This window comes from Podarcis raffonei, chromosome 5 (genome assembly GCF_027172205.1).
Source record: "Podarcis raffonei isolate rPodRaf1 chromosome 5, rPodRaf1.pri, whole genome shotgun sequence".
NCBI classification, from domain to species: domain Eukaryota; kingdom Metazoa; phylum Chordata; class Lepidosauria; order Squamata; family Lacertidae; genus Podarcis; species Podarcis raffonei.
The window spans coordinates 79,563,826-79,589,529 of NC_070606.1; the positions used below are offsets into that span (position 1 = coordinate 79,563,826).

Genomic DNA, 25,704 nt, shown 5'->3' on the forward strand with positions numbered 1-25,704 from the left:
TGGGCAGATCTGCATCCCACCACATACAGATTCCAGCTATAAAAATGTTTTCTTTGGTACATCCACAGGTGTCCTGTGCGAGAATCTCCTGCTTTGTACCATTGCCTCTAAAAAGTACTCGCAGCTTATTTCATTAAGGAATTCTCCATGACCCTTGGAGAAGTTGGAGTGAGGAAGTGTAACAAGCATGTCACAAGCATTTTGAGAGCTCTAAGTCAACTTCTGCAAGTTGCATTTCACTTCTGGGCTGCACTTACTTCTGTTCTAGCAATTTAAAAAGAGGGAGCCCCCTCACTTCCACCCTGTTCTCCATACACCATAAGAATACAATCTGCATTCATGGACTTCGAAGTTGCAACAACACATGATGAGCCGAGATTGGAGTTCTGAATTAATAATTTGAAAGGTTGAAAATACCCTTTTGTATTGATGAAACTCAGTAGAGTCTGAAATATAAATTAATCACCGCCATTGGCAGACTGTTGGCTTCAACACAGATTAAAAGCAGAGCACCAGTGAATCTCAGGCACCCCTTCTGTTGCCTTTGTAAGAGCATGACCAGAGTAAGAAGTACCGTATTTTTTGCTCTATAAGACTCACTTTTTCCCTCCTAAAAAGTAAGGGGAAATATGTGTGCATCTTATGGAGCGAATGCAGGCTGCGCAGCTATCCCAGAAGCCAGAACAGCAAGAGGGATTGCTGCTTTCACTGCGCAGCAATCTCGCTTGCTGTTCTGGCTTCTGAGATTCAGAATATTTTTTTTCTTGTTTTCCTCCTCCAAAAACTAGGTGCGTCTTATGGTCTGGTGCGTCTTATAGAGCGAAAAATACGGTAGTTGATTTAAACAATGAAATGTGGTTTTTGGGGGCAATCACTGCTCTTGTGGGATTCTTGTGGAAACAGGTTACCTGAAGTAGTCAAAAATCTTAAATCACAAGAAGACGTGTGGGGTAATGGTTAGAGTGTCAGACTAGGACTGAATAAAAATTTAAAAAAAAAAAATTGTCCAGGGTCTGGTGACTTCTGCTTCAGTGTATCATGAAAGCTTATATCAGAAAAAACTTAGTTGATCTATAAGGTGCTACTGGACAATTTTTATTTTTTATTTATTTCAACAGCATCAGACCAACACAGCTACCTACCTGAATCTAGGACTGAAGAAACCCAGGTTCAAATCCCCACTCAGCCATGAAGCTTACTGGGTGACCTCTGCTGAAACCTACCTCACAGGGCTGTTGTGAGGTTAAAATGTGGGGAAAGACCAAGTAGTTCCTCCAGTTCCTTGTAACACAGTTGGAATTTAATAATAATAATAAATTTTTATTTATACCCCGCCCTCTCCAGCCAAGACTGGGCTCAGGGCGGCTAACAACCAATAATAAAAACAAGTTGATTAAAATACAATTTAAAAGATTAAGATACAACATTAAAACATTAGGATGCAGTCTCTTCATAGGAGGGGAAAGGAAAAAGAGGGGGAGGGAATCAAACTGATTCTAAGCCAAAGGCCAGGTGGGACAACTCTGTCTTACAGGCCCTGCAGAAAGAAATCAGATCCCATGGGGCCCTGGTCTCATGAGACGGAGCATTCCACCAGGCCGGAGCCAGAGTTGAAAAGGCCCTGGCTCTGGTTGAGGCTAATCTAACTTCCTTAGGGCCCGGGACCTCTAGGGTGTTGCTATATATGGACCTTAAGATATTGGGAGCTCAGAGCCGCAGCGTATGAACGCACCGCCATCTTGGAACGGAATCCAACTCTAAATGAACTTTAAATGAAATAAATAAGAGTTGGTAAATTTCAAGACTTGTTATACTAGTTATTCCCATATATGAGTCAGGGCCTAATCTTAGTTAGCCAGTTTCCCATTGGTATGTGACTACAGTAATGCAGCACAGGCACAATGAAGAATTGACTTCCTCATATGAGATCTGAAACACGGTGTGCCCATAACTACAGGAAGAATCATTTGGCATCCCTGTCTACAAAATATTTAAGGCTACATTACTTTCCAACTTCATATATTTGGCCTGCGATCATATAAATTGTAACTCGTAAGAAGAGTTTTGCAGTACCGACATGGTGTTGAATTTGTCATCACTGGAGAGCCCAGTCTGTGATTCAGGTAAGCGACAGTGTTTGTACTGAATTGTCAAAACCAAAAGTTGCAACGCAGGGTCTCAGCTTTTTGGATAGCTTGTGTGATACAATACAAAGCAATTATGTCAAAATACATGTTTCCATATTTACAAGATGTAAATACTTAAATTTTAATAAACAGTTTGGAAGTAAAAAACCAAATGATGCAAAAAAAACCTCACATAATTTGTTGTTATTTATATATGCAAATGTTTCGTAACTGATCTAAAATGTGAAACATTTTAAAATTCACCTTGTTAATGAAATGATTGCAAATGTGTGTTTTAAATGTTTAATGCTCTTTAACATTTTAATTTGTGAGTAATGACAAACTGAGCAGTATGTTGCATCATATTGTTTCTGACTTTTGTTCTTTGGTACTGATTAGTCAGGGATTATCTTCCTTTCTAATTTTGGTTACCCAGGTTTAATGACAGTTTGATGTCATGCTAGAGTTGAACATTCATTAAAACTGGACAATCTATATGTGGTTTTTTTGAAACAGCTTAAACTGAACATATAAATTTGCTTCCTTTACATCCTATACTATAGCTATCATCAGAAGTGCACCCCCTTCCCCATGTGATTAGTACTGGGTGTAGGGTAGAGTTGGGACAAGCCCATGAACCCTGTCACGTTCATTTCTCAATATATATAATTCCCCCCCCAGCAGTGCAAATTTATCATAATAAGCATCTTTTTGCGTGCAGTTTTGACTAATGTACACATTTTTGGAAGCAATTTCTTATAATGCAATTTTGTAGATTATTTTCACCAATGTATTGTTTTATGCACATTTTCCTCTTAATATGTGCATTTTTGTCAACATTCTTGGGTGGAAGAACTGCATTGCAAAATTCAAATTAGTGTGAATTTTGGAGGATGGCTGTGTTTCAGTTCTCATTTTGTTCTGAAAAGTGCAAATCTGATAGATTTGGCTTTAAATGCATACTAAATTTAATTTATCCTCATCCCCAATCATCACTGCTGAATTCCATGGTTTATGTGCTGTGTTAGTCCTCAATCTTCCAACATTCAGCATCACTGGATTTAGAACCCTGGAGGAGCTTATTCTGAAACATTTTATTATAATAAAAAAGTTTTGAAGTAAATGATTAAAAACTGGTTGGAAGCAGCTCTTCAAGCAGATCCTGTATATTTCCAAAGGTAGGTAGCTCATTACTGAAAACCAAAACAAATGCAATAAAGCATTAATTTAGAAAAAAACATTATCTCCTCCCTTCCCTGGTAGCCCATTAGAGCTGCTTTAAAAGCTTTGACTACAATTCTGCACGCAATTAGGCTGCTTAAATCCTGCTTAAATGATATGCAGGATTGTGACCCTTGCTGCATTATATCTTGATTTCTATCTTAAATGTGCTGACGTTTTCCATCGCTGCAGCAATATTCTTAACTCTGATTTGATGTCCAAGCAAAAAAAAAAAAAAGAACAGAATGTATTGACTCAGAAAACCCAGATTATTCAGGTCTGAAGTAAACTGTTTATTTTAGTTGCTGGCACCGCTTTCTTCTCTTTTTCTGTATGCTTTGTTTAACATTTGTATCTCCTCTTGATAACCTTCTTTCTCCATGTGTTGCTTTTTACTATTCTGCCTGTGGGCTTCCACAGTGTCCGGGATTGATATGTTAATATCGTTGTTGGGATTGTTTGACGGTATGAAGAGCGAATAGGAAGCCGTTTCCCCTAAATCACACGAGACAAATCTGTTCTCTTTCCGAGAATAGCGCAAGGATGGAGACCGGACTTGGGTTGATGACTGGCTGATGTTGCTGATGATTGACACTGTGTCCATAGCTTCTTCGTTGTCACAAATTTCAAGCACTTCTAAATGGATCTTGACACTCGTGTCAGCAAATGTGGTGGGAGAATCCTCAGGGTTTGGCTCATGACCCACGCTCTTGGAGCGATACACTTCAATTTTCTTCGATGTGGGCGTTATTTTCTGTCCCTCCGTGCTTACCTCATATGTAGATAAAGAGAGGGTTTTTCCTGTAGGCGCATGGAGAGATACGGTCCCTTGAAATGCACACAAAGGAATTGCTAAGGAGCCTCCTGAACGCTGGAAAGAAACAAAATTGTTAATATTCCTTCATGTCGCTTCCACAAGTCAACAAGCCATTGTTAACAAACTAATTGTGCCTCACTTATTATATTCATTGCTGAAAACACAGCAAACCAATTATCCCTCGCTTATTTGCATTGCTGAAAATGCACTCTTCGCTTTCTTAGATGCCATGAATTTAATCAACAGTATGAAAACATGTCCCCTTTCTTAAATTTCACGGTTCTTTATTGAGTTATAATACTACAATGCAAGTTCTACAAAAATGGTCTGTGATGTATTTAATAGGGATGTGCATAGGTTTAAACTTCCATTCTGTTACTGATTTGCTCTGTGCTCCCTCCTCTACAACCTATACCTCATGTTCTGAGTCACTCTATAAAATGATGTTCTGTGTTCCCCTTTCACTATAATGGGGAATCTTAAAGCTGCTATAACTTTTTTGCCTTTTGGTCAAAGTGGGTGAAATTTGCAGGCACGAGAGTGCCTTTAGAATGGATTAAGCCTGCCAAATTGTATACAGATAGGTCCAGGAACTTTTTATGGGGGAAGTAAAAAGGATTCACTTTCCTCCATGATCCCAAAGGAGGGCAAGTGGAGTGTATTCTGATGTCTACATTTTTTAAACTTCACAGTTTCACACTGGCTTTTCCAGTACTTGCTCATTTCTTCTGACAGCCTCAAGCTATATGTCCTATCTAGAATGCTACCTGTAGAATTCTAAATAGTTCTGGGTTGGTTGGTTTTCTTAAATTAAAGCAGAGCCATGTAGGAATTGGGGTTGGGTGTTTTGTTTTTAACTCTTTAAATAGAGCATTTAACTTTTTAAAAAATAATCTGCTACTGTGGTTTAAAATAAATACAGAGCTATTCATTGCTGTGCTGGAAACATTTTGGACACCCTTGATTGTTTCAAATCACACAGACCTAGAGAAACATAGATATATAGTGGGGCAATGAGCTATAAGACATAGAAAAGAAAAGGAAGTCCTAATCCAACTTTGATTGGTATTCATATCTCTCTTTGACTTGGGAGGGGGGAAGACTCTTAAATCAACAGATCTGCTGCATTATTTGGCTGAACCCCCAATATTTAACTCTTCTACAACTGACTTAACCCATCCTCATAAAACTGCCCTCCCTCCTATGTGACCTTCCATCTTCATAACATCCCAACCCCAGAAAGCGCAAGCCATGTAAGATGCAATTAACAAAATTTGTAAAGAAATGAAAGCGAGGGGAGTACAAGAGAAATAGTGAATGGCAGTTAATAAAACCAAATTAAATCAAGTAAGCATATTAAACATGAAAAGGCTACCTAAATAGACAGACTTTTAAAGCATCCTTGGTTGCTATGGATAACTCAAAGAGGTGGGTTACTTACGCAGTGAATGTTGGCTGTGGTTGTGAGAATGACATCTGTATTTTGGGTGGGGCAGTACTCTGGGAATGGGGGAATTGTGTGAAGAGCCTGTTTGCATGCTATTGGTCCCTTGGCCCATCACTCAAGCTTGATATCACCTCTAGTTCCTTGCAAGTATTTATGGCGGGGCAGCCAGAGGCAGAACCCCTGCAACACCCATAGTTCAGTGCTAAATGAAGGATGTGCCAGAAGACTTAGGACAGCCTTTGGACAATCTAACACTGAAGTAGCCAAGTGGAATGCAATTTGCTGCTTCCAATTTACACAGCATCAAATGATAAACATTTTTAGTTGTATTCTGTTCTGAAGTACAATCTATTATATTGTACTTTGATTGTATATTTCTCTTTTCTTATGTATTGATGTTCTTCATGGCTCTGGGGTCCTTTGGACCAAAGAGCAGTACATATATAAATAAACCACACCATACTACACCACACCCCAGGCTACTGGAAGCTGGAGTCAGAATCTCAGTTGTGGCTCAACAGGGCTACATTAGTTACTATTCATATTACAAAACTGGGAAGTAACCAAAACTCCATCAGTAAATAATTGGACTCTCGATATGCTGACTTTGGTGGCACATGAAAAAAATATTTGATTACATGGACTTACAAAAAGAGGCCAATTCACAGCAGTGTGACAAGAATTTCACATTCTTCCGAGGTGGATGTGAAAATGAAAGTGCTTTTTCTAAAGGCATATTGCAGGAACCTATACACGAAGCATCAACATTAAAACAAGGGGAAGTGATAGAACATATGGTTCGACTTAATGCAGGGATGGTGGACTTTCTCAGCCGGGATTTGTCGCATTGCATTCTGGGAAACTTTCCAGCAGTCACATGTCAGTGGTGGGCACTGGTGAGGGCTGTTGGCCTGAGGAGAGGAACAGTGGTCTTGGGAGTGACAAAAAACAGAGAGAAATGCCCAAGAGTCCACATTTGGCTCCAGACCTGATTTTCCTTATTTCTGTTTGAATAGATTATTCTTTTTTTCATATATATATATATTATTTTATAACACAAACAAACAACACAAACAGAAAAACAAACAACACAAACAAATTCTTGTCTTATCCTTATTTTTTCTAAACATTGTTAGGTGGGCTTCCCCAAGTCCCCCCATCTGATTTTCATTTTACCTCATCTTTAACAGTTTACATATATCATAATTTCTAACCATTTCTTTTATCACGCTTACTTTAACCATAAAAATCTTCACATTTTATCAGTTACAAATAATACTATTTTAAAATACACTATCTTCTACTTCTAACCCTACAACCTATATCCACTTCCAAAACTATTCTAAGATTTAATTGTTGTTGTTGTTTAGTCGTTTAGTCGTGTCCGACTCTTCGTGACCCCATGGACCAGAACACACCAGGCACTTCTGTCCTCCACTGCCTCCCGCAGTTTGATCAAACTCATGCTGGTAGCTTCAAGAACACCATCCAACCATCTCATCCTCTGTCGTCCCCTTCTCCTTGTGCCCTCCATCTTTCCCAACATCAGGGTTTTTTCCAGAGAGTCTTCTCTTCTCATGAGGTGGCCAAAGTATTGGAGCCTCAGCTTCAGGATCTGTCCTTCCAGTGAGCACTCAGGGCTGATTTCCTTAAGAATGGAGAGGTATGATCTTCTTGCAGTCCATGGGCTTCTCAAGAGTCTCCTCCAGCACCATAATTCAAAAGCATCAATTCTTCGGCGATAAGCCTTCTTTATGGTCCAGCTCTCACTTCCATACATCACTACTGGGAAACCCATAGCTTTAACTATACGGACCTTTGTTGGCAAGGTGATGTCTCTGCTTTTTAAGATGCTGTCTAGGTTTGTCATTGCTTTTCTCCCAAGAAGCAGGCGTCTTTTAATTTCGTGACTGCTGTCACCATCTGCAGTGATCATGGAGCCCAAGAAAGTAAAATCTCTTACTGCCTCCATTTCTTCCCCTTCTATTTGCCAGGAGGTGATGGGACCAGTGGTCATGATCTTCGTTTTTTTGATGTTGAGCTTCAGACCATATTTTGCGCTCTCCTCTTTCACCCTCAATAAAAGATTCTTTAATTCCTCCTCACTTTCTGCCATCAAAGTTGTGTCATCTGCATATCTGAGGTTGTTGATATTTCTTCCGGCAATCTTAATTCCGGCTTCAGATTCATCCAGCCCAGCCTTTCGCATGATGAATTCTGCATATAAGTTAAATAAGCAGGGAGACATTATACAGCCTTGTCGTACTCCTTTCCCAATTTTGAACCAATCAGTTGTTCCATATCCAGTTCTAACTGTAGCTTCTTGTCCCACATAGAGATTTCTCAGGAGACAGATGAGGTGATCAGGCACTCCCATTTCTTTAAGAACTTGCCATAGTTTGCTGTGGTCGACACAGTCAAAGGCTTTTGCATAGTCAATGAAGCAGAAGTAGATGTCTTTCTGGAACTCTCTAGCTTTCTCCATAATCCAGCGCATGTTTGCAATTTGGTCTCTGGTTCCTCTGCCTCTTCTAAATCCAGCTTGCACTTCTGGGAGTTCTCGGTCCACATACTGCTTGAGCCTTCCTTGTAGAATTTTAAGCATAACCTTGCTAGCGTGTGAAATAAGTGCAATTGTGCGGTAGTTGGAGCATTCTTTGGCACTGCCCTTCTTTGGGATTGGGATGTAGACTGATCTTCTCCAATCCTCTGTCCACTGCTGAGTTTTCCAAACTTGCTGGCATATTGAGTGTAGCACCTTAACAGCATCATCTTTTAAAATTTTAAATAATTCAGCTGGAATACCATCACTTCCACTGGCCTTGTTATTTGCAGTGCTTTCTAAGGCCCATTTGACTTCACTCTCCAGGATGTCTGGCTCAAGGTCAGCAATCACACTACCTGGGGTGTACGAGACATCCATATCTTTCTGGTATAATTCCTCTGTGTATTCTTGCCACCTCTTCTTGATGTCTTCTGCTTCTGTTAGGTCCTTACCACTTTTGTAAGATTTTCTAAGATTTAAATATTAACATATTTTTTCAAATATTCCTTAAACTTCTTCCAATCTTCTTCCACCGTCTCCTCTCTGGTCTCTGAGTCTCCCAGTCAAGGACATTCCCTAACATACCTTTATCATGCTAGCCTATATCCCAAGACTGGCCCCTGCTCCCTACCCCCACTTTCAATAAGTGTGGGAAAGCTTGGAAAATGGATTTGCCTGTAAAAGTCAGGAAAGGGTGTCTCATTTCACAATGCAGATTGTCAAGCCAGGCGGTGAAGGAGTTTCACAATTTACTTCCAAATCATCTGTATGAGGCTCATGTACACTGCAATGCTCTAGGCAGCTGCCTAGTGTTACCTAGTGGCTGCTTTGCGCAGCTGTCAGAGCTCTGGCTGTAAACATCTGGGGGATGCTTTGCGCTCAAGGCTCAGACTACATTAATGTGCACAGCCTGGAGTTTCAGTCTGAAATCCACTTAGTACATCTGAAGCACCCAGAAAACTGAGATGAATGAAGGCTGATTGTTCTAACACCGATCAAGTCCAAAAAGTGATTATGGTTTGAGGCGTGTCTAATTAAATTTCTGGAAGACAAGACTGTATCTCACAGGCCATGCAAGAATTCTTGGTATTGTTCCAGGAGAATGAATTCTTGCTGAATAGAATGGGAACTTGTAATCACTATGGATCTGTTTTTTCTCTTGTACATTTCAAAAAATAAGAGATGCAGGATATCTTTGAAAGTACTACCATGTCTCTTTCCATTGCTTTGCTTCCCTCTTCCTTCCTCCCCTCTTTCCATGGTTTCCCAAAATGTAAAATTTATCAAGAAAGCCAGGGGTAGGCAATATGGTGCCTTCCAGATGTTATTACAGAATCACAGAGTTGTAGAGTTGGGAGGGACCTCCAGGGTCATCTATCCCCTGCAATGCAGGAATCTCCACTAAAGCATCCATGAGAGATGACCATCCAACCTAAGAACCTAAAGTAAAACTTAAGTCTTCAAAGGTATACAGTTTCTTTAGAACATAATTTTTACACCACGTTTGCATTGATTTTAGCTCAAGGTAGTACGAGACCAACTTGATGATGACCGCTAACTTAGATGGTGTTCAAAGATGATTTGTTTGTGAGGATGAGGCTACTAGCCATGATGGCTATTCTCTGCTTCCACAATGAGAGGCATTAATGTTTCTGAATACCAGTTGCTGTAAACTGCAGGAGTGGAGAGTGCTCTTGTTCTCAGGTCCTGCAGGTTGGCCATTGTGAGAACAGGCTACTGGTTTAGATGATCCAGAAAGGCTCTTCTTTCTTCTTACGCTGTACTGATTTTTGGATCTTTCATGTAGCCTAGCCTAATTTGGTGAGAAACTGCAGCTCAGAACTTGAGCACATCTGCAGCACAAGGCCGCATGTTCCATCCCTGGCATCTCCAGATAAGACTGGAAAAGATCCCTGTCTGAAACCTGGGAGGGCCACTGCCAGTCAGTTTAGACAGTGCTGAGCTAAACAATCATAGAACTGTAGAGTTGGTAGGGGCCTTGAGAGTCACCTATTCCAACCCCCTACAACGCAAGAATCAAAGCTAGGTGGTCCAATGACAGGGCTTGGTAGAAGGCAACTTCCTAGGTTCCAAATTTCACAATTCAGCACTTTTTCTAACTTCATGTCTTTGAATTAAGGCCACTTAGCTCTTCACGGGTGGCGCTGTGGGTTAAACCACAGAGCCTAGGACTTGCTGATCAGAAGGTCGGCGGTTCAAATCCCCACAACAGGGTGAGCTCGCGTTGCTCGGTCCCTGCACCTGCCAACCTAGCAGTTCAAAAGCATGTCAAAGTGCAAGTAGATAAGTAGGTACTGCTCCGGCGGGAAAGGAAACGGCTTTTCCATGCGCTGCTCTGGTTCGCCAGAAGCGGCTTAGTCATGCTGGCCACATGACCTGGAAGCTGTACGCTGGCTCCCTCGGCCAATAAAGTGAGATGAGTGCCGCAACCCCAGAGTCATTCGAGACTGGACCTAACGGTCAGGGGTCCCTTTACCTTTACCTAGCTGATCATCACAGGATTTCCTTGCCTTTAATCTGACCATTAACTTGGTTGCCTTTAGCTAGCAAACTCATGTGAAAATGATGTTCCAGTGAATCTACTGGTGACTCTTGATTTTGACTTGAGGCTGAGTAGACACGGAATCCAACCCTCCCCCTGCTCTTCAATGCATAGACCTTGTGTCCAAACCACCTTGCTTCTCAGTGGGTAGACCTGATGCCCCCAAATCATTTGGCTTTTCTATGAGTAGACCAGGCACCCAAATATCCCTGCTCTCTGAAAATCCCTGCCCCTTTGTAGCCTGGATTGTGTTGACTCAAGTACTGGACTTTGTCTCAAGGGCTGATTCCTGACCTCATCAGCTTTGTAAATGGGTGTAGCGAGGATTTATGTTAGCGGAACAGGATTTATGTTGTGGGAGGCAGAACCAAGCTATCTGTGATATGATTGGTCAGTTATTTAAGTATTTTTATTTACTTAATTGGTTTAGGGGTGGCAGCTCCCCCGCCCCGCCCCTTGGCTACACTCATGGCTCTGGTCAAGTACCAGAATGTTTTATTTAATTCCAGCTGTATTGATTCTGGAATGTTTAATTACGAAAAGGGGTTCCTGTTTCTAAATCACTCCTTTTAGTGAATATTAGGTGAGCACTGAGCCAAAGGTTGCCATGAACTAAGTACAGTGGTACCTCGGGTTAAGAACTTAATTCGTTTTGGAGGTCCGTTCTTAACCTGAAACTGTTCTTAACACTTTAGCTAATGGGGCCTCCTGTTGCCGCTGCACCACCGCTGCACGATTTCTGTTCTCATCCTGAAGCAAAGTTCTTAACCCGAGGTACTATTTCTGGGTTAGTGGAGTCTGTAACCTGAAGCGTCTGTAACCTGAAGCCTCTGTAACCCAAGGTACCACTGTAACTGATATGCCTCATTTTTGTCCTCCCAGAACTTTCTTCACCTTTCTATACCCGGCTTTGAGACAGCTGCTTTCTGTACCTAGAAGGATGCCTGATTTTCTAGTGGGAGGAGCCAATAGCACCTCTGCCAATAGAGTCACTGCCTGTAGGACTGATGCAGACAAGGTGGTAAGGTGGAAACTTACATTAATAATATCCACTTAATGAACATAGAATCATAGAATTGTAGGGCTAGAAGAGACCCCAAGGGTTCTCTGCTCTAACCGCTGTGGCCTTGTTCCTTGAGGCAAAGGCTCACTCAGGAAGAAAGGCATACAGGCAGGTGCAAAAGGCTTCCTTGCCTTTTCTCTTTTTCAGAATTTGATGAGATATTGATGTGAGGGATGGCTTGCTTCTCAGCAGAATGCTTTTACTGAACCGACTCTGGCTAGGTTTCCCCAGCCTCTTGGGACAACTGAGAATCTCCGCACATTGCTTTAGGAAGCTTTGCTGTATTTTCTCTCGACTTGCCACCTCTTCTTCTGACTGCTGCGAGCGACTTATTTCAAGAGGCTCTGCTACGCACATCAAGCTCATTTAGGTATGCAACAAATTGAAGGAAACAAGATCGACTGTGCCTTGTGCCCCCTTAGATGAGCTTTGCTGCTGCTGCTGATAAATGCAGGTTGAGACAAATAAGCCACAGTGCAGCTTACCAGATTGCCGGCAAAGACGTCAGAAAATGACACACTCTCAGTTGATGTATAGACCTAGAGACTGAAGTCGTTCGCTCCTCGCGCTGTATTGGTGTGCTATATTCATTTGCTCAGACATAGCAACATTTGCTGCAAATATTCTTCCAGTGTGAAGATTGTCTTCTATAATAAGGTTCCTACATTTCCTGGGAGGATAGGGAACTGCTGTGCCTTTAAGAATTGCACTGAAAGGAAAATTCCATCAGGCACAGCTTTTCTCTCCTATAATAAACTTTATCTGTCTGCCCTAAAGCTACATACATTTAGTTTCCTGCAATTCTTAGAGGTTCATCTTCCAGGATCATTTTCAATACACTTGTAAAAGGGGACACGAGAAGCATTTTCAAGGGTGACATAGCACACCAAAAACAGGATAGGCATTATGCAAACAAATTATCCATTTCCATAGCCGAAAACCCCATGCAAAGGTCAAAGGATGTAAATTTAGCTTTTATGTCTTGTCTTGGAATGTTTCTGGTTTTCCTTTTAATGTGAATTTGCTTCCAGATGTAAATGTGGACATTGTTCTTCCCGATCACTGGTTTCCATACAATCTGGGGCGGCCTCTTGTATTCCTGCTCCTCCAGAAAGAGATCCAGATTTATTATAGGCTTTTTAGAAAAGACAGCAATTATGCTCTGTGTGCCTCTGTGTGTATGCACTGGCGCTTTTTAGACTTGGAATACTATTTATTGCAAAGGAGGAGAGGGAACAGGAAGCATTTTGCATGCATTCTAAAAATAATGTTGTAGCTTACATTCCTTTGAAATTATTTGGAGGACAAACTCGATGCAGTTTATAACTGGTTTTGTCTTAGTATTTCCCTTGTGGAAATAGGCTTGTTAGATTTTTAATAAGCTCATTGTTAATAATCCATAAACATCTCTTATATCGATCCACAATCCCTCAGTTCCTCCCAGATTGACATCTTGTTATCTACTTTTAGTTACTTCTCCTACTCTGCATACTCTTATCTCAGTAGTCCTTCTCACATGATAGAGCCACATTTAGTGTATGCATGGTCCTTTCCCACATCCCACATATTCAGTATAAAGTCTGGACAGAACCTGTATGAGTACAAGTGGATAGACAATCAAGGATCTTCAAGATATTTCTCAAAAGCCACTGCTTTCAACACAGGGCCACAAAACATCAAAGGAATCACCTGGGATAAATCTCAGGTGATTCTTTGGACATGCATACATACACACGTACACAAACATATAAAACTGCCCTCTTTCTGGGAGAGATTTATTAATATCCTGAGTGAGATAAGAATGTTTGTAAACCTTGAAGGGTTTCACTGCTGAAATTCCATGGGCTCTCTCCAACCAAGTTATACTCAGAGTAAGGTAAAGGTAAAGGGACCCCTGCCCATTAGGTCCAGCTGCGGACTCTGGGGTTGCGGCGCTCATCTCGCTTTATTGGCTGAGGGAGCTGGCATACAGCTTCCGGGTCATGTGGCCAGCATGACAAAGCTGCTTCTGGTGAACCAGAGCAGCGCACGGAAATGCCATTTCCCTTTCCACAGGAGCAGTACCTATTTATCTACTTACACTTTGACGTGCTTTTGAACTGCTAGGTTGGCAGGAGCTGGGACCGAGCAACGGGAGCTCACCCCGTCACAGGGATTCGAACCGCCAACCTTCTGATCGGCAAGTCCTAGGCTCTGTGGTTTAACCCACAGCGCCATCTGCCACCCTATACTCAGAGTAGACCTACTGAAATGTATGTACCTAAATTAGCCATGTCCATGCATTTCACTGGGTCAACTTTGAATCTGAAGTGGTTGGATACAACCCCATGTTCTCAATACTTGTGCAGAAACAACAATAACCTCTGGTGCCTGCTGCTGTCGCAGCAGCAGCAGTAGCAGCTGGGTAGACCTACAAGCCTCCTCTTGTCACATACCCCTCCCTCCAGCAGCCATTTCAATTCAAGTGATTCTCTGTTTCAGACAAGAACATGTATTCTAGCCACAAAAACTGCTCTAGTAGGCAAATAACGTCTTCTTAAGCCACGGCACATGTGAAAGTTACAGTTATCAGGTGAGGAGGATAGCACACCAGGCTGCTATAGAATACCTGAGATGAAAACCAAGAGACTCAACATGACATCCACCCATTAGTAAAGACATCAGGAGAACTCCACAAGTTGCATTGTTTTGTAATAAGATTTGGAATAGATAGCCATTGTAAGTTTATGACTGCATGAAAACTTGGCCTGATAAGAACATAAGAGCCCAAGGGCCCATCTAGCATCCTTTTCTCACAGTGGCCAACCAGGTGCCTATGGAAGCCTGCAGGCTGAATCTGAGTGCGACATCATCCTGTCTACCTGATATTCCCAGCAACCAGCATTCAGAAGCATACTGAGTGGCAGTGGAGCTAGAACGTAGCCATTGTGGCTGGTAGTCATTGATCGCCTAATATCGTCCATGAATTTGTCTAACCCTCTTTTAAAACCATCCAATCTGGTGGCCATCAAAACATCATGTGGGAGTGAGTTCCATAGTTCAACTATGATATGGACATGAGAAACCTTTCCTATTTGCTCAGGCTCTTTGAAAATGTAGATATTTTATCCTGCTCTTAGTTTGCTGGCTGTTTATTTTGCCTTGTTATATTTTGTTATGTTTCTTTCTTCTGAGAGTTGTATACTGCCCTAGGATCTTTTGTTGAAGGTGCTTCAGAGGTATTCTAAACAGAAATTAGAAAAACTGATGAGTACAGTTTTATGCCTCAGTTTAATCTTTGAGCTGAATGCATTTGCAAAGATATATTTTAAATTAAAATGGAATTTTGTCCCTGAAAATGTTGAGAGTATAACTTGTGTATTTCCCCCCCCAACCCTTCATGCAAAGTATTTATTTCTAACCTCGAAATACTGAACTCAACTCATTGAGGGCCAATTCACTTAATCTGTTATGATGACCTTTGAAACATCAACGCCTACCCATGCTGTGCTTTCTGAGTTAATGGAGGATTATCTTGACTGTCTGAAACTCATATTGCTTCCCTGTCATTGTTTCCCAGCACTATTCTACTTTTCCCGCTTTCGCTTTTAGAACGCTTATGTATTCCGTACTGAGAACAAGGTCAGACAACAGGCCGTAACATTCATCCTTCAACATCAAGTGAAATAAGCAATTTAAATGGTGACAACGATAAGTGTTTTGTTATGAATTGTACCACAAAGGAAAATTTATAATGGGTGCTACAAAACTGCTTTGCTTAGGCTCCTATTTGTCATAGAAAATAGGGAGCAGGAATTACGGATTTTCTGTAATTGGCTTAGAGGAAAACCATTTGCATGAAAACTCAGCAGTCTGTCTCTTGAGTTCAGTTGGGTTTGCTCCCAAGTAAGTATGTATAGCAGTGGTTTTCAACCAGTGTGTGTGGCACTCCTGGGGTGCCTTGAATGATGGTCAGGGGTGCTGCGGGCAACACTGGCCTCTGTCCCTCTTTCCTTTCCTCCCTCCTCTGATGCCCCTCTCTTGTCTCTGCCTCCCGAAGGCTTGCGTAGCTGTTTATTGCAGCAGTCCCGGCTATAAGCTCTGCAGGCGAATGGGGCCTCTGAAAGGCAGGGCAGCTCAGAGACCAGGGACAGCAGCAGCTGCTGCCCAGAGGACTCCCAAGGGGAGGGGAGGGGAGAGGAGGCTGAGGGAACCCTCCACAAAGGAGGGTGTTTGAAAAAGGGTGAGAGGCTGCCAGCTCTGCAGGCAAAGGGTGACATAACTGGGTTCCTGAGCCCCACAGGTGTGACACAGAAAGAATGTAGTTGGTCAAGGGACCTGTGGACTCAAAAAAGGTCCCAAACTTCTCATGTATAAGATTGCTTTTGAGAAGAAAGTGGTCTATGGCTACAGTCCTATATACTCTTACCTAGGAGTTAGTTCCATGGATCTCAGGAGAATTTATTTATGAGAAGACATGTGTAGAATTTCATTGTAGCAGTGAGCATAGCAGGGGACTGGTTGTTCTTGATTAAAATAGAATGAAATATATGGCCTGCAGCCAATTTTTTCCCCAACCCTCAGGGTCCCCTTCCACCCATCAGCCATTCAGTGAGAGGGAAAGGGCTCTTAGTATCATGGAAAGCATGCAATGGCAGCTATGTGCTCTGCAAAAATGAATAAATAAATATTTTTTTAAATAATAATAATATTAAGCAATGTGGAAAATGTCTCAGCAGAGAAGTAGATATGTGTTTCTTGAAAAAAAATCAAAAAGTATCCATACATTTTGCTGGCAGTTCAGTTGTATAGTAGTACCTCAGGTTACAAACACCTTGGGTTACAAACTCCGCTAACCCGGAAGTAGTACCTCGGGTTAAGAACTTTGCCCCAGGATGAGAACGGAAATTGTGCAGCGATGGCGCGGTGGCAGCGGGAGGCCCTATTAGCTAAAGTGGTACCTCAGGTTAAGAATGGTTTCAGGTTAAGAACTGACCTCCGGAACGAATTAAATTCATAACCAGAGGTACCACTGTACATGCTTCAAGGATTACTGTGGGTTTGAGCAGTCAGAAAAGATAAAGGTGTTGAAGAGCTTTTTAAAAACTGAGTTTATAAATAATAATAAACAGTATATAGAGAAAATTGAAGACAAGGTTGTAGCTTTAGCTTGTACACACAGTACACACAGGTACACACACAACTTTGAAAGGCTCACTAAATCACATAGCTCTTTTGTTTGCTCCTAAGAACATACCCGGGTGCCAGAATGATCCTATGTTTGCCTTCATTGACAGAGGAAACTCAGAGAAAAGCTAGCTAGGAGTATGTGCTGATCTATGCCTGCTCCAATGGATTTAATGAAAATCGAAGATGGAAAAGAAAATCAGAGTTACTGTGTGTGTGTGATTGTGTGTCAGTTTGTCACGGGTGCTCATTACAGTACTGTGACCCCCAAACAACTTTCTACTGGTGTAATGTGTGTAATGTGGAACTCAGCCTGAAAAAGGTTCTTTGCCTCTGCTTCAAATATTTAAGTTCTTGTGTAACTTTGATCACACAAAGGGCCTAAGCAAGATTAGAGCCATGGTCCTTCAAGGCCAGATACCACAATCGATTGATCAGCCTTAGAGGTCTAATGTCACTCCTCTCTCTTAGTTAGTTACATGCTGCCTCTAGATTCCAGTGGGATCTCACTGCCTGAGACAGTCGCCTCAGGCTGCCTCATGGTAAGGCCAGGCCTGGCTTCACCTGCCTTTCCAATCCTGCATCATCACCCCTCATACATTCTTTTCCATGGTGTTGATCTGACTCCCCAAACAAATCCATTTCAGTAGCCACAAACAGCCTTGATATGAAAACAGCTAAACCCGCTGGGGCCAGCCTTTGCCTCCTTGGAGACACTCCTGTCATAAACATCCTGTGAATATTGGGAACAATTGGATACGTGCTTTCTGTTTCCAGATGACTGCCTGACTCAACAATGGATATAGCTAAAAATCTCACACAGCCCCTTGAGGACGCTTTGGATAAATGAGGCTATATTCATGTTTTGAGTGCAGCTTGAGAATGGTCCAACGGCTTCCGGTGCAATGCCATTGCTGAAGCTAAACTGCTATAGTCAGTGCCTGTGTGACAGAACTTTTTGGAATCATGTGCACTCTGTCAGGGCTCTCTTTTTTGTACTCCACAAAAGTTTATGCCATTATACATGTGTTAGTCATTAGGATACCGCAAGACTTTTTTTGTGCTACCTAATTTCATGAGTTCCTTTTTGGTGGAAGAAGGCGGGAATGTTTTAAGAACTGCACCAGGTCCCCATATCTCCTTGCCCCTCTGTGTTAGAAGAACAGAGTGCTTGCAGCAGATAAGGAATCAACTGGAACTCGTTTCAAACAATGGTTCCTTCATATAGGCTTGTATCTTCACCTTGCAAAAGCTCTTCCTCTCCCCACTGCAAGCTACATTTGCAGCCTGGAGAAGATTCTCTCTCCCTTTTCACCTCGCTCAGATGTCTGGATTTTCATTTCAGAAAAATCAGTTCAGTGATTTACATGTGCCTGCAGTGATGCACCCCCTCAAGGCTTGCTCTCTGTTTTCTTTTGCATTCCAATAAGTGTCTGTCTGTGTGTGTTTTGCAGAAGTGGAACTAATCACTGATTCTCACTGTGAAGTCATTAAGGCTTTGAAAGCTGAGACGGGAGGTCTCATTAATTTTCTAGGATTCAACATCGGATAGCTCTATGTCATTGTAAGAGGACATCCTGGAGTGAAAAGGAATTCCAAGTCTGTAGTTTTGTTGCTGCAGTGTGGGCAGTTCACGTAACATGCCCATGATGTTGTTTATTAAAAAGATTTTCATTTCAGTAACCCACTTGGCACAGATACCATTTGGCACAGATATCGCACAGCAGTTCTATTGTTTGGGTGCTGCCGTTGATCAGAGCAAAAGACTACAAGGAAGCAAGATACAAGATGTGTGCTTGTTGAGGGGGCTTGCAAAGATCCAGTGCTCTTGCTCAGAAACAACTAACTTCTTATTTCTTGGAGTCTTCTTTACTCTCCAGGCTAGTCTAGAGATTAGAATAATCGGACAACCTAGCTTCACAGCATGCACATCACATGTAAAGACAATAATCATCCAAATGTTAGAAGATAATTAAGAAATTATCTTAAAGGCAAAGGAAGCCGCCTTCTACTGAAAAAGACTAATGGTCCATCCAGCTCAGTATCTATAGAATCATAGAATTGTATAGTTAGAAGGGACCCCTGAGGAATTGCAACTAGATCATATATGACTGATGGCCACCCAACCTCTCCTTAGAAACATCCAAGGAACGAGAGTCTACCACCTCTCATGGGAGTCTGTTCCACTGTCAGAAAGTTCTTCCTGGTGTTTAGAGAATCTCCTTTCTGGATAAAGCCTTTCCTTTTCCGGAATGTATGTGAACTATCAGTCTATACAGCAATGTGTCTGAAATTAGAACCCTGACACTAGTGATTCTTCTGGACCTCTTAGCAGCTTTACATTCTGTGAACATTGTTGATATTCTGGAGCACTTCACCAGAATGGCCTGGGGTGTGTGTGCTACATTTAAGCATATCTAGTTGTTCTGGAAGGCTGCCCCACCCCAGTGTCCTACGAGGTCCCACAATGATCCATCTTGTCTTCCAGATGGGCTGCTGCTCAATTTTGAAAAACATGCTTTTGTGTTGTAATGCTACTTATCGGTTGAGTTTTTCCATGAAAACTTATTGATTTATATGTTTAACAAGTCATTTTTAATCATCTGTGCTTGGTTTTCTTGGAATCCCATTGGGATAGAAATGGCAGGTTATTAAGTTCTATAATTTGCAATGGCCTGTGGTTACAAGCAATAAATATTTATTGGAGGGAGGGGAATTAAGTCCTCTAAAACCAACAGATAAATTACATTTAGAAATGATCTGAAACACGCTTTGTTTGCTTTTCCTTACAGATTAAACTGTGAGTACAATGTGATAGGACTATGAAGCTGCAAACGTATATGCATTTACCTATAAGTAAGTCCCACAGATGTTAGTGGAGCTTACTTCTAAGTAGAGATATATAGGATTGTGCTGAGCCATTTTAATAACAAACTAGTTACAATGCAAGTAGAGATGAAAATTATTAAACCATGAGCATGTTTTTTGCTCTTTTATTCATGTGTGACAACCGGAGTTGTGCTGAAATCTCTCCTCCAGTTTCTTGAAAGTTTGCTTCCTCTGAGAATTGTGGATTCTATTTTTCATCTGCAGGGAACTTTAGAATTTCTGGGGGAGCAGGGTTTTGAACTTGCCTTATCATGGCAAGGTCGTGAGAGGGAAAGTGTGTTTCTTTTCATTAAACATTTCTCTAGTGCTCTGCAGTAACGCTTCCTGACTGAAAAAAAGTCCTATGGAAGGAATTGCCTCGTGACAGCTTCTCCTGGGCTTTGACTGAAGTGTGGGCACTAGGAAAGGTTGCAAAGTGTAGACCCCTGGAGATATGAGGCAGCACTCACATTCTTCCAAAATCTGCTCCAGAGAATCAGGATAAGTATGTGCCTCAAATACTTTTGTGTATGTACTTCCTTGCCTTGTAGGGGGTGGACACATTACTCTTGCTGGACTGTGAGTGTTAAAAGAGAACCATAGGGTTGCCTCCAATTCCAGTGCCAGCACAGACCCATTGGAAATAATGGACACAGCTAACTTAGGTCCATTCATTCCAGTGAGTCTGCTCTGAGTAGAACTAGCATTGGCTAAAACCCATAGTGCTGGAGTTATCTAAGAGTGCCCACCATCACCAGTGTCAAAGCAATGATTCTTCAACATCAATTTTGTTGGACTGGTCATGTTGTTTGGCTGCCTGATTATCATCTTCCAAAGCAACCACTTTATTCCAAACTTGAAAATGGAAAGCATCATTCCAAGTGGTCAACAAAAGAGCTTTAAAGTCTCTCTCAAGGCAAATCTTTTAAAATGTAGTATAAACACCGACAACTGGGAAACACTGGCCTGCGAGTGCTCCAATTTGAGAACAAAGGTGTCATGGGCTTTGAAGACGCTCAAACTCAAGATGAAAGGGAGAAACATGCTAAGAGGAAGGCACATTTGGCAAACCCTCACCATGATCAACTCCCACCTGGAAACCTACAGTATGTCCCCACTGTGGAAGGACGTGTGCATCCAAAATTGGGCTCCACAGTCCCTTCTGGACCCACTGTTAAAACCGTGTTTATGGAAGATAATCTTACTCAGCTACAAGTGATCGCCAAAGAAGAACAACCCATAGTGCTGGAGTTATTTAAGAATAACAGCCAGCAGGTGGGAGAGCCACAAAACAGGTGGCTGGCATGAAAACACAGCCTTCACTCTTAATCGACATCTGGCCAGTCAGAACTCTCTTTCTAGGTAGAGGGAACAGGGATAGCCGCTGGGCCAACACAGGCAGAAGTACCCTGACAACAGCAACATTGATGGGGAAACCATTAAAAAAAAGAATTTGTGTTTGTGTATGGCAAGGTTCAGTTACTATTTCCATGCATAGGGAGGATTTAGGCTATTTGTGAGTCTGTGGCTGTTTCCGGTGTCTGTTTCCAGTAAAATGATCAGGGTTGTGCATTTTGAAACTGCGCCCCTGTCCTTGATTTGTGCATGGGAAAAGGTGTTATTAGCTTAGCTGTGGAGAACAGAGAAGGATGGGCGGGGGCAATCAAGGTGTCATGGGCAACGGGGGCGGGGAGGATATGGCATTTGGGAAGCATGCCAAGTATAAGGTTACCAGATTTTTTTCCAATGAATCCGGGGACACTTTTCAACTTCAGTGGATTTTGTATGGGGACTGATTTGTAAATCTGGGGACTGTCCCCGGGAAACGGGGACTTCTGGTAACCTTAGCCAAGTAGGGGAAAGGTGGCTCAAACAGTTATTGGCTATACTGATCTCCCCCACCCACTAGCCATTGGATCTGCTAGTGCTGCTTTTAAACACCAGATCAGTTTGCAATAAGATCTTGCTCATCTACAATTTGAAAATGGATGAGGAAGTAGACTTGCCATGCATGTTTGAGACCTGGGTAGAAATACTGTCTCCTAGCTGTACCCACTTGAGTACTCAGATCAGCACCAGAGTAGGCTCACTGGCTATGAATGGAGTTTGCTGCAGTCTATGGAACATCAGTTACTCTCTCCGGACCACCTGTCTGAGTAGAAATGGGGAGTGTTTGTATATTGTGTGTAGGGACAGATTTGGAATTCTGCTGGTGGAGAAGATCCACTGTTCAGCAGTTCCTCTACTTGAACTGACAGAGAGTTGGCATGAGAGTTGGTGTTGAGGACCCCCCAGGATGCTAATTCTCTGGGATGTCTATGCTGAGGATCTGGGGCAGCTCAGGACTTCATGACTGTCCTGACAAACATGGGGCTGTCACAACAAGGCTGTCCCAACAACACACACTGGATTTGGGTTTCTCTCCTAGGCAGGAAGAAGGTGACCTGAAGGCAGAATATGTTACAAGTATTCTCTTGTCGTGTTTAGAGTGCTGTTGAGATTGAGACTTACACTAGCCTTTTCCCTTTGCAAGGCCTCCTATTAAAATGGACTGCCCCCCCCCCCAGCCCCCTACGGATGCTGATGGATTTTAGAAGAAGATTTTATCACTCATATGACTTGTGCTCCTGCTGAAGCCCTGTCTGATTTGAGGAATGCAGATGTGGCCTGGATAGCTGACAAAATTGCCCCCAAGCATCTTGTCCCAATTTGGAGAGCCCCAGGGGCCCCATGATACACTCTAGAACTCAAAACTGACATTTTCATTTGTCATCATTTCATATCTGCGTTGTAAAAAAAAAAAAAAAAGCTGAGCCAACATTATAAGGAGATACTTATCAGAACAGTGTCAAAACCAATTCATTGCATAAAGAAAGCTAGTGCAACATAGTGGTTGAAGGCAATATACTTCTGAATGCCAACTGCTGGAAAGTGTGGGTTTAAAAAAATGTGGGGGGGGGATGCTGGAATAGGGAGAGCTATTTGGATTATTGAGCCCATAACAATTTATAAATCTGGCTGGCTTGAACAGTCCTGTTACCAAGTGAGGCTATAGTGCAACCTTTTGCTGCAAGTCTTACTTATGGAGATACAAATACTGACCTACCTTACAGGCTCGTTGTAAGGATAACAACAATACCAAGTCATGTGGTATTTGAAGGCTTAGCCAAGTGTTATTATGAAATCAGTCCAAGGCTCTCTTTCACATGCAGACTGGAAAAGGAACCCTCCTTTGGACACAGCAGTGCATTCTTAATTTCTGTGCTGCATTGAAAATAACTATTTAAAACCGCCCCTAATATGTGCTATCAATGCACTTTTGACTCTAGCATTTAGAAGCAGAGCAGCTTTTGTGCATGTCACTGAAGAACGAGTCTCTCGCTTTGCTCCATATCACTAACAAGCGTTTGCTCAAAAGTTGGAAACAGAAAGCTCTTAGGAATTGGCAGTAAGGGAAACATCATATTCTTGGGAATTTACTGCAGTAATAAAACAGTGATTAATAATACTGAAATACTTGGTTCATCCGTCTTGCCATAGCCCTAGGGTACAGCAGTCAGTTCTGCTTTTGGCACTTGCAAGATTCCCTCCCTCCCCCCGTCTCCCCAGTTTGTTCAAAAGATCAAATGTCATACTTGTGGCAGGCAGTCTGGCAGCTACTACTGGATGCAGGAAGCAAATGGACCTTGTGGATAGAAGCCCTGAACTTTAGAACTTGCCGAGCATGAGGGCATGACAACAGGGCTCTGGGCGACGGTTTGGAAAATGTCAAGTGTTCATGCCAAGGGAATAGGGAAGGCTGGTAAGCAGGCAGAAAAAAACTTTGTCTAGGAAAGGATAACCCTCACTTCTAGGGCAGAAGAGGCTAGCCACACTCACCAGTTTGTGGTGTTGTTGTTGTTGTTTGCATTTATATGCCTCCTTTTCTTCCAAGAAGCTCAAGGTGTGGCATGCATAGTCCTTCCCCTCATTTAATCCCCACAATGACCCTGTGAGGTAGGTTAGGCTGAGAGGCAGTAAGTGGCCCAAAGGTCACCCAGTGAGCTCCATGGTCAAGTGGGGATTTGAGGCCTGGGCTCTCAGGTCCTAGTCCAACATCCTAACCACTACACTTGCTCTCAGACCTATCTTGGCACCAACTGGTTGTAGAAGCCAAGGAGCTAAGATTAACAACAACAACAACAACAACAACAACAACAACAACAACAACAACAATTTATTCATACCCTGCCCTCTGGGCGGTTCCCAATAGAATAATAAAAACATGATAGAACATCAAACATTAAAAACTTCTCTAAACAGGGTTGCCTTCAGATGCCTTCTAAAAATCAGATAGTTGCTTATTTCCTTCATATCTGATGGGAGGGTGTTCCACAGGGTGGGCGCCACTACCGAGAAGGCCCTCTGTCTGGTTCCCTGTAATCTCACTTCGCACAGTGAGGGAACCGCCAGAAGGCCCTCAGTGCTGGACCTCAGTGTCCAGGGGTGGAGGCGCTCCTTCAGGTACACTGGGCCGAGGCCGTTGGGCATTCTTGCTGCTGCTAATTTATATCCCTCCCTTCTTCCCAATGAAACAATAAACACATCATTGAAACTATTCTAATACAGCTGCAGACCAGGAAAGATCTCAAGTTAAAAGGCTTGTTGTTGCAAAACATCTGGCGACTCCTATTGATATATTCACACAGGGGTATTAAACCCCAAACACCACAACCTGCCATCTAGTTTTGACATCACACATTGGGCATGAATAACTAAGAGAGCAGGCCAAAGGCACAGCTTATCCAGCAGACTTTTCTCACAATGGCCAACAAGATGTACGAGCATGACCCAAGAACATCAACAATCTTCCCACTGATGCGTCCCAGTCATTTGTTCATATGAAGCTGTCATAGGCCATATTCACCCCATACATTTAAAGCACTATGGTGCCACTTTAAACAGTCAGGGCTTCCCCCAAAGAATTCTGGGAGCTGTAGTTCCCTAAGGGTGCTGAGAGTCATCAGGAGGCGCCATTCCCCTCAAATAAGTAGTTTTGATCTCAGTTTTCTAGAGGAATTGTGAGGGGAATGGGGGTCCAAGGTACATTAAGAATTGCTGAAACCTTTAATCACTGGGGAGCATCATTCTTTGTCCCCTGAGTTGATGCGGCTCACCTGACAACAAGAAAAAACCAAGCCTTTAAGGTCATCAGCCCACCCCAGAGATTCAGAAGGTACCTTTTGTTTCAACCTTTAAATGCCTGCTGAAAAAATTATACGCTGCCAGGCTTATTCAGGCAATTAAAGAGAACATTTTCCCCATCATGGTTAGTTGATGGTCTTTGATTTTAAAGGCTTGTGTGTTTTAATAACACGCATGTATTTCTGTAAATCACCTTGACATTTTTTAATGATGTAGTAGTATACGAATATTTTGATAAGCAAACAAAAAATAACAAATTGACCTGAAGGTAACTGTGGTGGGGTGGGGTGAGTCTGGCTCAATTTCTCAGTACCAGGAATTCATGAAAATACATATGGAGAGGCTCAAAAAAGCTAAGATGAATAGACATGAGATGAAGCCCTCACTTTGAATATCTGCCCTGGCTTGCCCTTTCACAGCTTGAGGAATGCAAACACCATTTCTGAGGAGGATAGATGTGCTGGGGCAGCAAGAACAGCAAGTATTGGGCTTTCTTTGCAAATATGGTTGTTGGGTCCATTATGTATTCTCAGAAAGTGCTTTGGTCTTTAGGTCTAAATCATTATTTTTTAGTTACCAGAGTATCCATGAATAGGAGTGCATTGCAGAGAATATTTCTGTCCAGGGTGCTGAACTCTGGGTGAAAACCAGTGCTTTCTTTTCAGGAGGTACTCAAGAGTACACAAGGCGTTTTTTGGTTGTTA

The 25,704-nt window shown here is 42.3% G+C and overlaps 1 protein-coding gene and 2 long non-coding RNA genes across 3 annotated transcripts in view; 2 read left to right on the plus strand and 1 right to left on the minus strand.

Moving 5' to 3' along the window:
• The window catches only part of LOC128414682 (uncharacterized), a 30,688-nt gene extending 18,120 nt beyond the window's left edge, over positions 1–12,568 (plus strand). Inside the window, exon 2 of the long non-coding RNA XR_008330707.1 lies at positions 11,930–12,568. This is a non-coding gene — a long non-coding RNA (uncharacterized LOC128414682). The remainder of the gene's footprint in view (positions 1–11,929) is intronic.
• GPR149 (G protein-coupled receptor 149) overlaps positions 2,820–25,704 on the minus strand; it is a 37,462-nt gene continuing 14,577 nt past the window's right edge. Inside the window, exon 4 of the mRNA XM_053390322.1 lies at positions 2,820–4,218. Within this exon, the coding sequence (XP_053246297.1) occupies positions 3,646–4,218 (573 nt within the window). The 3' untranslated portion in view covers positions 2,820–3,645. The remainder of the gene's footprint in view (positions 4,219–25,704) is intronic.
• Positions 13,384–15,120, plus strand: LOC128414683 (uncharacterized). The gene is made up of 2 exons (XR_008330708.1): positions 13,384–13,653; positions 14,018–15,120. It is a non-coding gene; the product is annotated as an uncharacterized LOC128414683 (long non-coding RNA).